The sequence below is a fragment of the Mastigoproctus giganteus genome, chromosome 4, assembly GCF_048544385.1.
Source record: "Mastigoproctus giganteus isolate SK-2022 chromosome 4, ASM4854438v1, whole genome shotgun sequence".
NCBI classification, from domain to species: domain Eukaryota; kingdom Metazoa; phylum Arthropoda; class Arachnida; order Uropygi; family Thelyphonidae; genus Mastigoproctus; species Mastigoproctus giganteus.
Window position 1 is genome coordinate 115,825,889 of NC_143578.1, and position 18,358 is coordinate 115,844,246.

Sequence of the window (18,358 nt, forward strand, 5' to 3'; positions counted from 1 at the left end):
AATAATCTTCCACTACTATTACAACAACCAGAAACTGAACCTGACACCCTTGGATTCACTTTTTTGGATGATTTTGTTGTATTTAATGATATGAGGCTTATATCATTAAATCCAACAACAACAACATCCTTGAAGGAATTAGTGAAGCGACTCAAAGCAGTGGAATCGCAGAATATAAAGGACCTCCATAAAATTATTTCCAGCACATTGTTTCTCGGCATGACAGTCACTCTGTCTCATAGAGATATAAAACAAAAAAATAAAATAAAATAAATAAAGAAGCAGTTTATGGTAAAACAGAAATTTCACTATAGACAGTATAAGAAGTCTACTCTGTACCTTACAGAGGGGAACTAGCTACTGCACTGGTTTCCAAAGTACACTACAGTACACTGAACTGGTGTACTTTCCTCTGTATATTTATTCAATCAGACAATTAAATTTTTATAAGCAACAGTAGCCATCCAAATACAATACTGTAGTTATTTTCTCCTCATCTTACCTCAATTACAGATGCAACAAAAAATACCTCAATGAAATGGTAATTGCATGTGGGATACATGCAAAACTTAACATTTAAGTCGAGAGGAGCAAACAGCTACCATAATTTCAGTTATCTATCTAGTTATAATTTTTGTAATAACAATTAACATTCTTATTTAAGATGGAATCACATCTAGAATGGCAAAAACTGCTAAAGGCATAATGCAGGGTGTGCATGAATTGATGAATGGTTTGTATATTTTATTTTGCAAAACCGTGTGTTTATAATCCAAAGCAGTGTACATCCTTGGGGGTGAGAGTCCCGTAGTTTTATCTAGAATGTAATCCAATTTTATATGAATTATTATTTCCGAGATGTTGGTTCCCTATGTGATGATTTTTAGGAATACCTTAATTATGTCAATTGTGTTATAAAAAAACAGCTTTTTTTGTGACTGCCCTCTCATTTGCTTACTCATTTATGGTGACTGTTAGATTGCGGTCTGTGATTAGATGGCCGAGTTATTTCCTCACAAGTTCCCTGTGAACTTGTCTCATTGAAGTGGGGAATCATCTTAACAAATTGACAATGTTGAAATTTTATTTTTCAAGTATATGAAATGTTTAATATTTTAATTTTAAGGTGCAGCATTATTTAAAAAACTGAATTTGTCATTTTAAAATGCTTAACCCATTTTGCCCGCTGATATCAAAATAGTAAAACTGAAAAGAAAAACAAAAACATGTTAAATCAGATTTGTTTATATAAAAACACTTGCTTATTAGATCTGCTTTTGGTTATTATATATTCACGGGAAAAAATAGATACATTTTATTTACAGCTACAACACTTTGTTTGTGATTCAGTTGTCAAAGTTGTCCTTTGGTAGACTTTCAAGGTGCCCACCCCTATTAAACTTTAATGATAAAATATATAATTTTTATAGAAGTAGAATTTATTCTAATTCTATAAAAATCTGGTTACTTTTTTGTCAGATTTCTTATATGTATTGTGTTAATGTTACTACTTCTTAAAAAAAATACATATTTGAATTATAAGGTTAATATGTTTTAATTTAGTGCTTTTTTAAAATTATTTATCATTTACTTTTATTTGCAGAGAGGTACAGTGCATCTTCTGAGATGGTTAAGAAGTCGTATTGAAGACCCAAATAAATTAAAGGAATGTCCCTTAAGTCAGCCAAATAGTGGAGATGTAGGAAATTTTAAAGAAATGCTGCCTTTTGTTGACAAGATTATGTTGCGATCTTCACGAACTCTGAATTACAGGTACTTTCATATTAGCTTAGGTTTTTCTTAAAATTTATAAACAAAATTCGCTTTGCATTAGTGAAACCACCATGAAGGAATGGACTGGTTTGTGACACTGGATGGCTCAAAAGTTGGGAATGACTGATATAACATAGTAGTTTGTACACGTGGCAATTAGTTTTTGAGTGCCGACCGGGCTAGCCAGGTGGGTAAAGTGCCTCCCTGGCAGCCCAAAGGTCACGGGTTCGAATCCTGCCTCGGGCTTGGATTAAAGGATAAACTTGGATTCTTCCTCTTGCTCAGAATAATCACCTGAGAGGGCATAAATTCAAATTGAGGAAAGACAGATGTAGGATAGATGTGCGAAAATTTGCCTTTAGCCAGCGGGTGGTTGGTAGGTGGAACAGACTTCCATCCCTTGTCGTGGAAGTTGATAGCCTAAATAAGTTTAAGGCTCAGCTGGACAGGTATTTCGAATGAACAGAGGGGTGAAGTGGAAGTGGTTATTTTTTATTTATTTATTTTACTTTATTTTTTTTTTTGTCTGATGCTGCATAAGCTTGCTTTCTTGCATCAAATGCCTCTGCTAATGCTAAAGTAAAAATGCAAAATCTTTGGGAGGTGCATTATGGCCACAGAAGCTAATGCACCAACAACTAACAAAAAAAAGAAAGTTTTTGAGTATCTGTGAGGAAGAGTGGATGGGCATCGAGACCTTTCAGACTTTGAATGTGGAATGATTGTAGGGACAAGTTGTGTAGGTGCCAGTTTGTTTGTTTGAGGATTTTTTTGGCACATGGGCGTCTATGGCCATAGTGCGCCACAGGTGCCAGTATCTTGACAACAGCCAACATGGTTAAGGTGACCCCATTCTGCGGTGTCACAAGTTTACCATGACTGGCTCAACAGCAGTGAATAACCAGCCAAAAGTTGCACGTGGGACAGCACCCTATGGTCGATGCCCATGGTTGATGTCATGCCTTGTCTTGCAACACAACAGCCCAGTTAACCACCCATTACATAGTAGGAATATCAACACCAATATTCACATGGACTATTCACCAGATATTAGCTCATATAAGTTATAGCAATTGATGATTGTCACAGGTATCCACACTCACTCCAAGACACAAGAAACTGCACCTTTGCATGGGCATATCAGCATCAACACTGGACCACTGACATGTGAAAATCTGTGCCTGCTCTGACGAAATCCCTTTTCCAACTGTATCCTGCTGATGGGAGTATCTGCATTTGGAGAAAGCAGTGTGAGGCCCTGACACTTGGATGCACTGTTGGTGTTTGGCAGGCTGGAAGTGGTGTTGTGGTTTTGGAACTTCTTCCGTGGCATGACCTGAGTCCTCTGTTAATCAGTGGGTTTGATGGGAATGCCTACCCTTCTATTGTCGCTGACCAAGTGCCCCTTCATGATTACAGTGTATCCAGACAACTTCGACATCTGTCAGTAAGACAGTGCACAAAGCCTGGGAGGTTGCTATCTGGTTGCAGGGTGGCAGTAAATTCTCTTTCCTTCCATTACCATCCAACTCAGTCAATCTCAACCCAGTTGTGCATATTTGGCACCTACTGGAAAAAATGACTTTTGGTACTGTAACCATCCACCTGACAATGTGCAGGCATTACTGCACACGTACAATGCATGGGTAGCACTACTGCAGGACACCCTGTGACACCTTGTGGAGTCCATGTCAAGATTTGTAACAGCTGTATTACAGGCAAAAGGTGGCCTCATGAGCTATTAGGTAGGTGTTGCAAATGCACAGCCAACTCAGCATATATACAGATTACAGAATGGTCACAGAAAATTGAAAAGTTTTAATAAATGGAACCAACAGTTTTATAAAATAATATGTTTTATTAACTGAAACCATATCTGTTTTATTAACTGAAAGGAAAATGCTGAAAGTTTTTTTGGCTGCCTAAAAGTTGTGTTGGCATGGCAGTGCAATAGCACCTGCATTTAAGGTCCCCATGGTTCCAGCCCACGTAATTGCTAAATTTGGTATTGATTGTATTATTGTAAAAATCATTAGTTATAATAAACTTCTCTGACTTAAGAGATCATGCCTGAGTACAAACAGGATTTTTTTTTTTTTAAATATCACACAGGAAGTGATGAAACTATCAGTTCTAGCCCTTCCCTTATTAAGATTCTCAATTCGCATCTCCTGTGCTCTTTAACAACCATGTAAACAAACTATCTTATTCCTCCCCATAGTATCAGACCTGGTGGTATGGTAGTTTTGCCGCTGACATAGGAATATAACTGTGATCAAAGAAGTTGACACTAATTATTTTTATACATTATTGAGAAAATTGTGTTTATTATGAATTAATATTAAAATTAAAGCTCTTCTATGTTACAGAGATAGTTGTACATTGCTTTTATGAGTGCTAATAACTTACACCTGGATGAAGTTGAAAAGAGGCACATGACTTTTACCTGAAATATTCTAACTCAGCATCAGATCAATGATCAGATTTGAACCCACCTCTTTCCTCTTCAAGTGCATTTTAGGGACATTAGTATTCTAGCAAGATAGTTTTCCTGTATGACCTTACTTGAAAATATTGCATTTCCTAAACCGAATATAGAGGAAGGATGGGGAGATGCGATTGGATCAAATTATCTCAAAGAGTGACCACTGCTTCAACATATCTGTGGATCTAATTCTGCTGGACCTTTTGTGAGATTGCTAAAGAGTAATATTATGTTCCATCAGCAGTCTTTTGGAACCTGAAGGACCATTGTGCTTTTACCAAGACATATTGAGTGAAGTGTCTCAGTATCTGTAACATGTTATTGTTTGTTTAAAAAATCATAAAATCCATAATTAACACAAATTGAATTTTGGAATAATAATCCAAGATGTTATTTTGAAATAGTGATCACAACATTGAGAAACTGTTTATTGTTGGGGAAGGGGGGAACAACCTTCTCAACCAAATATTGGTAGTGGCAGTTGCTTTCCCTTGATTATCTGGGATTGGATAAATTATGTGCTCACAGACATCTCATGTAAGATAGACATCAAAAAGAAATAGAGTTCATAGGCTTTTCTCACAAGTTGTGACAGTGGCTTCCACTGCCATTTTAATACAATTTCTCCGCAAATGTAACAAAAGCTACCAGACTTATTTTAGCAAGAATTCAACATATTTCATCTATGGTTGAGGTATGTGCACATAAGAACACAATTAAGAAATTTTAGATTTTTATTTCCAGTTTAAACACAGTTCACAACTTACACTTATACATACAATACTTATTTACAAACACTAATTCACTAAAACACTTGTCCACTTTGTTTACCACTCGCTCTCTGAAACACACACACTTTTTGAAATATGAAAATGCTTGCTTGGTACAGAACCCACTTATATATATATACCAGTAGAGAAGTTGCTAGAAAACTCACAATGTTTGTATAGAACTCCATCAAAAGTTCTAGAACCTTCCAGAAACACCCCTACCTTTCTTCTGCATGTAACAATAGAAAGCTCCTGAATACTCTTGAATGTTCTAGAAAAAATAAATAAATAGATAAAATAGATGGAAAAGATAATTAAACCAACTACAGGTTTTATAGTTTTATTGTAATGGTTTGCTGTACTTAATAAAGCAACTCAAAGCATTTCTTATCACACAACCACACTTCAGTAAACCTCCACCTGGGCACCTTTGGTCGCATGTAGAATGTCAAGACAGTAGCTGATTTCATTTCAAGTGTTTTGAAGCATCTCTTGAGAAATGGAGGTCACTGCCTGTTCGATCCAGTTTTTTAATTCTGTGATATTGCTAACTTTTTTTGCATACACCTCATCCTTCATGTAGTCCCATACAAAGAAATCCATAGGTGTGATATCTGGGAAATGAGTAGGCCTTGGGATGAGACCATCCTGGTAAGAAACTTTTTCTTGAGGAAATTGCACAATTCCAGTGTGGCAGTGGTGCCCATCTTGCTGATAGAATATATGTAGCTGTATATCTTCCAGCTGATGTGCAGCATACAATTCAAGCATGTATAGATAATTTGTGGAATTCACATTGTTTTCGGAGAAGAAAAAAAATGGCCCAATCACCTGGATGAAGGAAAGGACAGTGCACAAAATGAATTTACCTATGGTGTTAGGATACCTGCATTTACAAACTGAGTGGAGATTTTCAGATCCCCATATGCAGCAATTGTGTCTGTTATCTTTACCAGACAGTGGAGTGTTGCATCATTGCTGAAGATGACATTTTCCAGAAAGTGCTTGTCTTCGTCTATACAATTGAGAATATTTTGGGGATTTGTTAGTAATTCTTGGAATTTGTATGCTGTGTGAATTATCTGGGTAGTTGTTTTATTATAGTGTATATTGTTTAATGTTTCTTTGTGTTGGTACTAACTAATTAGTTGCCAAATTAAGTGTTAAAATTTCAGTTTGTTGTTGTAATGGCACCAAAAATATGGCTGCCATTACGAAAGTATTTGTGATCGTCAGTGAACTGCAATCATCATTGAATTTGTGAATTTTGAGTCTATTATTCCTAGAAACTGTGATTTAGGATTTATCCTTTCTTCAAGCAAATTAATTGGGTTATAAAAGGTCAGGTATAGTGTATTAGATTTATTTGGAATTAAAAGGAATTTCGGCAGTTGAAAGGAAGTGTATTTGCAGTTGGAAAGAATTGATTGTAATAGTAAGGTAAGCTATATTTATTGGTAACTATAGCAATCTTATCTTGTTTTGGAATAATACAGCAGTTTATTTTGTGTGAGTTGATTGTTTAAATAAGTGTTAGCATTAGCATTAGTACAGGCATACGATGCAAGAAAGCAAGCTTATGCAGCATCAGCCAAAAAAAAAAAAAAAAAAAAAAACCTCCCATTTCACCCCTCCATTTGTTCCAAATGCCTGTCCAGCTCAGCCTTAAATTTATTTAGGCTATCAACTTCCACAACAAAAGACGGAAGCCTGTTCCACCAATCAACTATCTGTTAGCTAAAGGCAAATTTCCGCACATCTGTTCTACTGTCTTTCCTCAATTTGAATCTGTGCCCTCCTCAGGTTCTTAATCTGAGCAAGAGGAAGAATCCCATCAGCATTCATCTTGCTCAACCCATTAAAGCCCCTATACACCTCAATCAGATCACCTCGCATGTGCCTACTCTCCAGGTGCTGCCATTTGCAGAACTTAAGCCTTTCTTTGTAAAAGCACCCCTTTGTTCCATTCACCAATCTTGTTGCCCTTCTTTGTACTCATTCTAGCAACTCTACATCCTTCCTAAAATGAGGCCTCCAGACCTGCACACAGTACTCTAGGTGTGGCCTGACCATTGCCTTGTATAACGGGATAATCACATCCCTGTCCCTGCTAGCAAAATTCTTATATGTCATTGACAAGACTCCGTGACCTGCCCTGGCAGCCCGTCTGCACTGTTCGAACTTCATATTTGACTGCATAACTACAACCAGGTCTTTTTTAACATTCCACTTCCCTGAGTGTAGTACCACATAGTTGGTAGGTTTCTCTTTGGTTATTGCTACCCATATATACAGTACTTTGCATTTGTCACTGTTAAACTTCAGTTGCCACTTCTCAGCCCATTTACCCAACTTATCTAGATCCAGTTGCAGTAGCATACTGTCTTTACTGTCCTTAACAACCCTGCACACCTTTGTATCATCAGCAAACTTGAACATTAAATCTGATATACCTTCATCAATACCATTGATATATATTAGCATTAGTAGAGGCATATGATGCAAGAAAGAAAGCTTATGCAGCATCAGCCAAAAAAAAAAAAAAAAAAAAAAAAAAACACTTCCACTTCACCCCTCCGTTCGTTCGAAATACCTGTCCAGCTGAGCCTTAAATTTATTTAGGCTATTAACTTCCACAACAAGGAATGAAAGTCTGTTCCATCAACCAACCACCCACGGGCTAAAGGTAAACTTCCGCACATCTATCCTACAACCGTCTTTCCTCAATTTGAATTTATGCCCTCTCAGTTGATTATTCTGAGCAAGAGGAAGAATCCCATCAGCAGTGAGCATGCTCAAACCATTCAAGGCTTTATACACCTCAATCAGATCACTTCACAGGTGGTGCCCAGTCTCCAGACACTGTAATTTGCAACTCTTAAGCCTTTCTTCATAAGAGCAACCCTTTGTTCCATTCCCTAATCTTGTTGCCCTTCTCTGTACTCGTTCCAGCAGCTCTACATCCTTCTTGAAATGAGGCCTCCAGACCTGTATACAGTACTCAAGGTGTGGCCTGACCATTTCCTTATACAAGGGAATAATCACCTCCTTATTCCTGCTAGAAAAATTCCTATATATCATTCACAAGACACCATGATATCCTGAAAGAGGCCTCTGAGGTCAGGAAACTTCATGTCTAGGAAATAAGTGAACTCATAAACCAACCATTAGATGAATTTTACTGTAAATAAAATTTTACAAATAAATATCAAAGAATATATAAAAATATTGTAGAATTTACAATAAACTGTTGGCTATATATTATGGAATGCTAAAACTATAATAAAATCATTTAATATAAAATATGCTAAAATATAAAGATTAAAAGCACTAAAAAACCTGAAGCTTTCGAGAGCATCGGCTCTCTTCCTCAATAGTGATAAGACTTCCTGCAGCATCTTCTATATAACAGGCTCATGGTACCTCCACACATGGTATTCCTTCACGTGGTTCCCTCGGCGCATGGGCGGAAGCGGAAATGGCTCGGGTACGTGGCAAACAAAATCGTTCATCCGTACTGCAGACAACTGCTTCAAAAATAGGATGTATGCATACACCATGAATAGAGACAGAGGTATATAGGAGATGATGCAGGAAGTCTTATCACTGTTGAGGAAGAGAGCTGACGCTCTCGAAAGCTTCATGTTTTTTAGCGCTTTAATCTTTATATTTTAGATTATTTTATAGTAAATGATTTTATTATAGTTTTAGCATTCCGTAATATACAGCCATCAGTTTATTGTAAATTACAGTAAATTATATAAAATTTTTATATATTCTTTGATTTGTAAAATTTTAGTTACAGTAAAATTCATCTAATGGTTGGTGTATGAGTTCACTTATTTCCTAGACAAGACACCATGAGCTACTCTTGCAGCCCGTCTGCACTGCTCAGAGAACTTCATATCTGTCTGCACAATTACCCCCAGGTCCTTTTCATTCTCTACCACTGTCAGTGTAGTATCACAGAGTTGATATGTTGCTCTGGAGTTGCTGTTCCCCATATGTACTACTTTAAATTTGTCAATGTTAAACTTCATTTGCCACCTCTCAGCCCATCTGCTCAATCTTTCCAGAGCCTGTTACAGCAGCATAGCATCAGTAGTATCCTTAAAAACCCTGCCAACCTTTGTATAGTCTGCAAACATGGACATTAAACTTGATATACCATCATTAGTATTATTTATAAATACAGAAAACAATAATGGCAACCAACGCTGAACCCTGAGGGACTGCACTAATAACATTAGTCCACGATGAGCAGTGTCCATTGATTACCACTCTCTGTCTTCTCCCCCCTCAACCACTCCTTTATCCATAGCAGCAATTTGCCTCCAATGCTACACTGCTCCAATTTGTGCAGCAGTCTTCCATGTGCAACAGTATCAAAAGCCTTTCTAAGACCAAGTATATAATATCAAATTTATTCCCTGCATCCAGTTCTTTTGTGACTGCATCATAGTATCCAATCAAATTGGCCAGGCAAGACTTTCCTTTACAAAACCATGCTGTGTCCGAGCTATAACTGAAGTCTTGTCTACATGATTCTGCAGTGCTTTAACCAGTGCCTCCATTAATTTTCCTGGAACAGAAGTTAAACTCACAGGTCTATAATTACTTGTGTGAGCCTTTGTCCTCCTTTGTGAATTGGGGTCACATTTGCACATCTCCAGTTTATAGGTACCTCCCTGAGTCCAAGGAAGCTCTCATAATTATGGCTAAGGGTTTGCTTACTTCCTTTGCTGCCTCCTTGAATATAACTGGATAGATCCCATCCACCCCAGGTGCCTCTCTTGTGTTTATCTTCAACAATTTCTCCTCCACTTTACTCTCAGTTATTACAAGATTATCTAGATTACTGCCAGAGTTGAATACACCTCTGGCATTCCCCTCGCTGAATAACTCCTCATGTGTGAATATCGATGCAAAATATTTATTTAGTTTGTTAGCTACCTGAGCAGGATCATCAATAGTTGAACCATCGATATCAAGTGGACCAATCTGATTCATCCCCTTCCTTCTAGAGTTTACATAAGTAAAGAGCTCTCTGCTATTTTTCCTTGCATCCTTTGCCAAAGATTTCTCGTAATCTGCCTTTGCCTGGCTAACCTCCTTTGTAACTTGTAGTAGTAGTAGTAGTAGTGGCATGTGATGCAAGAAAGCAAGTGTATGAGCTTATGCAGCATCAGCCAAAAAAAAAAAAAAAAAAAAAATCACACCATTCCCTCCAAATGCCTGTCCAGTTCCTCCTTAAATTTATTCAACCTATCAACTTCCACAACGACAGATGGAAGTTTGTTCCAGCAATTAACCACCCGCTGACTAAAGGCAAATTTCCGCACATCTATTCTACATATGTCCTTTCTTAATTTGAATTTATGCCCCCTTAGGTTCGTAATCTGAACAAGTGGAAGGATCCCATCAGAATTCAGCGTGCTGAACCCATTCAAGGCCTTATACACTTCAATCAGATCACCGTGCAGGTGCCTAGTCTCCAGCCACTGCAATTTGCAGAACTTAAGCCTCTCTTGATAAGAGGATCCCTTAATTCCCCTCACCAATCTTGTTGCCCTTCTCTGTACACGCTCAAGTAAATCTACATCCTTCCTAAAATGAGGCCTCCAGACCTGTACGCAGTACTCAAGGCGTGGCCTGACCATTGCCTTATACAGAGGGATAATCACCTCCTTTTCCCTGCTAGCAAAATTCCTATATATCATTGACAAAACCCCATGACCTGCCCTGGCAGCCTGTCTGCATTGCTCAGAAAACTTCATATCTGCCTGCAAAATTACTCCCAGGTCTTTTTCATTTTCTACCACCTTAAGTGTAGTACCACACAGTTGGTACGTTTGTCTGGGATTACTTCTACCCATATGCAGTACTTTACATTTGTCAAGGTTAAACTTCAGTTGCCACTTCTTAGCCCATCTGCCCAAATTATCTAGATCCTGTTGCAGTAGCACACTGCCATTACTGTCATTAACAACCCTGCCAACCTTTGTATCATCTGCAAACTTCGACATTAAGCCTGATATACCTTCATCAATATCATTGAGAAATATACAAAACAACAGTGGACCTAACACCGAACCCTGTGGGACACCACTAATAACATTAGTCCATGAAGAGCAGCACCCATTGATTACCACCCTCTGTCTTCTCCCACTTAACCATCCTTTTATCCATTGTAGTAACTTACCCTTAATACCATTCTGCTCCAATTTGTACAATAGTCTTCCATGCGCAACAGTGTCAAAAGCTTTCCTGAAATCCAAATATATGATATCAAAATTATTTTTTGCATCCAGTTCCTTTGTAACCACATCATAATATCCTATCAAATTTGTCAGACAAGACTTGCCCTTAACAAACCCATGCTGTGTCTGAATTATTGCTGCAGTCTTGTCTAGATGATCCTGGATAGATAACTTGGTTACAGATCAACTTATATCTATCATAGGCTTCTGTGTCACATGTTAATTTATATGTATCCCATGCATTTTTCTTCTCTGCCATATGTCTCATTAGTTCATCTGACATCCATTTAGGCCTAAACCTTGAACAATATTTCTTAGTTGGTATGTGAAGCCTAGTAGCTTCCAAGATAAGTTCCTTGAATGCTTCCTATTTTGAATTTGCTGTTGGTAACATCATCAGTTGGTTCCACTGTATAGAATTTAAATACTGTCTCAGACCATCGTAGTTGCCTTTATGAAAGCAAAAACCCTTCTCTTTACCCCTGATGGTTTGTTTGTTTTTAGGAGCATTAGCAACTAAGGCCATATTGCTCCGGGGATATGCGGTTGTCATTTCCTGACCTTTCTGCATCCTCCGTATTTGGTGGTCACGGTCTCGAACCCCGGTCTGATCAAGAAGCGTGTGCTACGCACTGATGCCCCTGCCCACCTGGCTACGGAGGTGCCCCCTGATGGTAGTTACCTCTGAGTAAATCCCACTTCAGCACACTGTGATCACTGCCACCTAGTGGTTCCTTTATCTTCAGATTCTTAATTCATGAAGAATCACTCCTGATAATCAAATCAAGAGTATTACTCCCTCTAGTTGCCTCTCGAACATGCTGATGTAGAAAACGATCATCCAAAAATCCACAAAAGCCTTGCTGTTGTGTGAGTTACCAACCCACAAATTCCAGTCAATATCTGAGAAATTAAAATCCCCCATTATAAGACTCTCTGATTTACTGGCCCACTCTATTTCCCTGTACAGTTTCTTATTATACTCATCAGAGTCATTAGACCTATAGCGCACTCCTACTCTCAATTTTGATCTCCCAATGCTTATGTCACGGCAAAATGACTTGACACAGCACTGTCCAGCTATGTCGACTAGCTTCACTTCCTTGGATTTTATGTGTTTTTTAACTAATAGCATAACCCCTCCTCCCTTCCTATCCTGTCTATCCTTTCTGTACACATTGTACTCCCCAATTTCCAGTCTTGTATTCCTTTGATCTGTGTGACACCACGTCTCTGATATCCCAACAATATCTGCCTTTGATGCTTTGAGCAATACCTCAAATTCATCAAATTTATTTACCAAACTCCTAGCATTGGTGTAAATACAAGTATACATGCACCTGTTCCTATTCTTAGCTACCCTAACACAACCCATGTGTTTACTTGTACCGCAATGACTCCCAGCAGTCTGTGAAATATCCTGCATCTTGTTTTCCAGGCTGCTGCTCATTCCAATAAAAGCAGTGCAAGAATCACTTTCACCTCTGCCAGTGGGTACTGTTAATCTATTAGTCCCTGTCTCTCCCCCCAAGCTACCAGTTTCCTGACCCATCTAACACTGCCTCAATAGCATCAGCAAATATTCTTGCGCCCTTTCTATTTAAGTGTATCCCATCCCTGTAGAAGCAGTCTCTCCTGTTAACAAATACAGACCAGGCTGAAAAAAATTCTACCCCTTGAGCCTTGCACAATCTTTCCAGGGCCAAAATGATCGACAAGGGTCTCATCATATACTCCCTCCTATCGTGTCTGGGCAGAATTGCAGACACTTTCAAATTCAACCCTAATTCACTCCTTTTTTTCAACAGTGACCTGTATTTGTTAAGTAATTCTGCTATATACAAAACAACAATGGTCCCAACACCGAAACCTGGGGAAATCCACTAATAACATTTGTCCACGAAGAGAAGTGTCCATTGATTACCACTCTGTGTTGTCTCCCACTCAACCATTCCTTTATCCATTGTAGCAACTTATCCTTAATGCCGTACCTCTCCAATTTGTACAGCAGTCTTCCATGTGCAACAGTATCAAAAGCTTTCCTGAAATCCAAGTATATGATATCAAAATTATTTTTGGCATTTAGTTCCTTTGTGACCACATCATATTATTATTATTATTATTAGCCATAGAAAGAGAAGAATGATGATATGCAGCTCAGGACCCTGGGTGTGCCAAGCCCATTCTCACCAGATCTGAGCACCTGGGGGTTATAATATCCAATCAAATCGATCAGACAAAATCCCTTTACCAAACCCATGCCGTGTCTTAACTATTACTGCAGTCTTGTCTAGATGGTCCTGCAATGCTTCTTTAACCAGTGATTCCATTATTTTTTCCATTATTATTTCCCTTTAACACAAGTTAAACTAACAAGTCTATAGTTAGTTGTGTCACCTTTTGAACTCCCTTTGTGAATTGGTGATACATTTGCCCACCTCCAGTCTATGGGGACCTTTCCTGAGTTCAAGGAAGCTAAGGGTTTGCTTACTTCCTTTGCTAGGCGCGTCCGTATCCGGGTGGGCAGGAGCAGCAGTGCGTAGCACACGCTTCTTGATTAGACCGGGGTTCGAGCCCGTGACCACCAAAGACGGAGGATGCGGAAAGGTCAGGGAATGACCACCGCATATCCCCGGAGCAATATGGCCTTAGTTGCTAATGCTCCTAACAACCAAATAACAAACAAACAAACAACTTCCTTTGCTGCCTCCTTTAATATTACTGGATAGATCCTGTCCACCCCAGGTGCCTTTTTTTATGTTTAACTTCAACAATTTCTCCTCCAAATTGCTCTCAGTTATTACAAAATTACTTAGTTCCCTGTTAGAGTTTGATAAAGTTCTGGCACTCCCCTCATTGAATAACTCCTCATGTGTGAATGTAGATGCAAAATACTCATTCAGTTTATCAGCTACCTGAGCATGATTATCAATATTCAACCCATCTATGTTAAGTAGTCCAATCTGATTCATCTCTTTCCTTCTAGAGTTTACATAAGTAAAGAACTCTTTTCTGTTTTTCCTTTGCATCCTTTTCCAAGGATTTCTCGTAATCCGCCTTCTCCTGCCTAACCTCCTTTGTGACTTGGTTACAGACTAGTTTATATCTGCCATAGGCTTCTGTTTCACCTGTTACTTTATATGCATCCTATACATTTTCTTCTGTGCCACTTGTACCGCATTAGTTCATCTGACATCCATTCAGGCCTAAACCTTGAACAGTATTTCTTTCTCAGTTGGAATGAAAAGCCTAGTAGACTCCAAATTTAAGTCCCTGAAGGCTTCCCATTTAGAATTCAATGTTGGTAACATCATCAGTTGATACCACTGTACAGAATTTAAAAACTGTCTGTGACCACTGTAGTCACCTTTATGAAAAGAATAGCCCTTCCCTTTAGCCTTGATGGTAGTTACATCTTTAAGTAATTCTCTCATCAGTACATTGTGATCACTGTCACCCAGTTGTTCTTTTATCTGCAAATTCTTAATGCATGAATAATCACTGCTGATAATCAGATCAAGAATATTACTTCCTCTTGTTGCCTCTCGGACATGTTACTGTAGAAAACAGTCATTCAATAAATCCACAAAAGTCTTGCTTGTGTGCGAGTGACCTATCCAAAATTTCCAGTCAATATTTGGAAAGTTAAAATCCCCCATTATAAGACATTCTGATTTACTGGCCCACTCTATTTCTCTGCACAATTCTACTCTAATTAATTTTTCCTTTCCCAGTACTTACGTCACACCAAACAGACTCAACATTGCACTGTCCACCAACATCAATTGGATGTACTTCCTTAGATTTTGTGTTATTTCATTTTTCTTTGAAATTAATATACCAGACAGATCTAATCGATCAGAAATAATGTTTGAATATATGTTGATAGAATTATTGTTAAGTTGATTTCAGAATAGTAGTAAAATAAAATGAATGTAAATATGAGGAACGGGTGGTGGAAGGAAGGAGAAAATCTCCATTGTTATCTTTCCCTTGATTAGCACAATCGCAATCTGATTTGAAAAAGTTACTGAATTTCAGTACGGTAAGTAGGGATAAATCAACTAAATATGGCAAAGTATTCAGTAGTTCAATACAGTAAAGTGTTATGTAGTTCATTTATGAACTTTTTATGATACTTTATATGCATTCCATACATCCCATACATGTCTATAGACAACTGCACAACTGGTTTGGGGGTTTCGATTGTTACTTGTGTGATATTGTTAATGTGTTTTCATTGTTACTTGTGTGTTTCTTAACTTACAGCATAACCCCATCCTACCTTCCTGTCCTGTCTATCCTTTCTGTACACATTGTACTACCCAAATTCCAATTCTGTACTGCTTATGTCTGCCTGACACCATGTCTCTGATATCCCAACAATATCTGCATTTGATGTCTTGACTTGCGCTTCAGGCTCATCAAATTTATTAACTATACTCCTAGCATTGGTGTACACACAAGTATACATACACCTGCTTCTACCCTAACACAACCCATATATTTACTTGTTCCGCTATGACTCTCAGCAGTGCTGGCGATCCCCATTGCTTTGCTTTCCAGGCTGCTGCTCAATTGCATTTCAATAGAAGCAGTGCAAGAATCACTTTCACCTCTGTATTTCACCTCTAGAAGGTCATCAACCTTTCCCCCTGGCAGACATACTCTGTTTATGTTCCACCTATCCTTTTTGCCCAATATAATCTCTGTTTCCCTGACAATAGAGCCACCGACAACAACTATTCCTTTGGGACCAGCGTATTCATTCTGCCTTGGGGGTTGCTGCTGTGTTGCATGATGTTCAAGTGCTAACTTTGGCATTGATGTTGGCAACTGAGAGCTTGATGGACCCGTCAATTTAAATCCTTCGAGGCCATCCACTCTGTCCTTCAAGCTCTCATATAGACCCATAACAATGCTGAGTTGGTGCCTGTTTCCTCATGCCTCCGTAGCCAGGTGGGACAGAGCAGCAGTGCGTAACACGCTTCTTGATTAGACCGGGGTTTGAGCCTGTCACCACCAAATATGGAGGATGCGGAAAGGTCAGGAATGACCACCGCATATTCACGGAGCAATATGGCCTTAGTTGCTAATGCTCCTAAAAACCAAATAACAAACCTTACATAGTGCACACACAAAAACATTCCCCTTGGCAATATCATGTCCCGTTCCTGATTACTGCACAAAGAAATCCATATATTCCCAGTTTAATATTTTATTGTAAGTACCTTGATGATATCTTTGTTATTTCTCATAAAGATATGTAATTAATCTCATGGATTCTTTAAACAATATTCATACGAGACTTAAATTGACTTTAGAGGAGGAGAAACCAAGAGAGAAATCTATAAATTTTCATAACTTCACGTTAACAAGAGGCAACGATAACATATAATTTAAAATATACTGCAAATCAACAAACACAGGAAAATTTTTAAATTATTCGAGTTATCACCCTTTTACTTATAAAAGAAGTATCATTTTAAAACAATTTTATAATGCATACAGATATAGTTCGACACAGTATTCTCTTAATGATGAACTTAGGGAACTCTATAAGATTTTTGAACAGGGGATATACATTAGGTATAATTGAGAGTATTCAACGAGAGACAAAACAAAAATTTTCATTCAACAAAAAGGAACACTTTGATTATTTTAGACTGTTGCACAACACATTCTGCCGAGACACTTAAGTTGGCAAACATACGGCTGTTGTTTTTACCCCCCAATATCACCAGTTTAGAGCTGGAAAAGGAATTAGAAAATGTGAATTGGAATATCATCAGTCTGGCTGAAACAAGAAGAAGAAATGAATCACTTATAAGTTTATCAAGTGGAAATCTGCTGTACACCAATGGAAACAGTGAAAGGAGTGAAGGTGGAGTTGGCTTTCTGGTCCATAAAGATTTTAAAAACAACATTTTGGAATTCAAAAGTACATCACCAAGGGTGCCAAGACTCAAGATTTCTAAGAGGTACAAGCTAAAGATTATAATGATTTATGCACCATCGAGCCATGATGATGACGAGGTTGAAGAAATGTACACCGAAATTGAGAGTCTTCTAGATGAGCAGAAAACCCACTACACTATTATTATGGGGGACTTCAATGCTAAGGTTGGAAAAAGGCAAAACAGCGCAGAAAGAGCAACTATAGGAAATTTTGGAATTGGTGAAAGAAATAAAAGAGGTGAAAGACTTGTGGAATTTGCAGAATCTCAAGGACTGTCACTAATGAACACTTTTTTCAAGAAAAGGGTGAACAGAAAGTGGACATGGAAGAGTCCAAATGGATTAACAACTAATGAAATCGACTTCATCCTCACTAACAGAAGATATATTGTGAATGATGTTACCGTCCTGAATAAAGTAAATGTTGGAAGTGATCACAGAATGGTAAGATGTACACTTGATATAGATGAAGGAAAGGAAAAAACTGACCGAGTAACTAATACAAAGATCTTTGAGATAACAGAGGAGGAGAAAAAGCAGTATGTATTGGAACATAAGAACATGTTTGAGCTTCTGCAGACTGCTCAGGACCAAGATATCGATGAGGAATATTACAACTTTCTGAAAGTGATAAAGCCCAAGAAACCTATAGGGAAAAAGAAATCCAAAGAAGAAAAAATTAGTCAAGAAACACTTGTCATGATGAACCAAAGACGACAAATGAAGAGCAAGAAAAACACTGACAGGGAGAAAATTGAGTATACTGAGTTATGCAAAGAAGATTTAACACAAGAAAAGTAGAACAAGCATTAAGGGAAAACAAAGGATTTAAATCAGCAGCCATGAGCAGTAATACAGAAAGACAAATGATACTGAAACTGAAGAATAGCGATGGTGTACTTATAAACAGCAGAGAAGGCATAATTCAAATAGCAGAAGACTACTATAGAGAATTATACAAGGAGCGACGGAATGATGCCAGCAGTGGGGAAGTTGGATTGCAAAGTAGCAACACATACAACATACCCAATATTCTTCCTGATGAGGTAGAAAATGAAGAATCAGAAAGCTCCGGGGGAAGATGAAGTTACTGTAGAGTTGGTTAAAATTGG

At 38.1% G+C, this 18,358-nt stretch overlaps 1 protein-coding gene across 3 annotated transcripts in view; it reads left to right on the forward strand.

Annotated features, from left to right (window-relative positions):
• LOC150087009 (leucine-rich repeat-containing protein 40-like) overlaps window positions 1-18,358 on the forward strand; it is a 500,077-nt gene that overhangs the window by 324,545 nt on the left and 157,174 nt on the right. For all 3 annotated transcript variants that reach the window (XM_090372899.1, XM_090372898.1, XM_090372896.1), the window contains exon 10: window positions 1,604-1,773. In XM_090372899.1, the coding sequence (XP_090229025.1) occupies window positions 1,604-1,773 (170 nt within the window). The remainder of the gene's footprint in view (window positions 1-1,603; window positions 1,774-18,358) is intronic.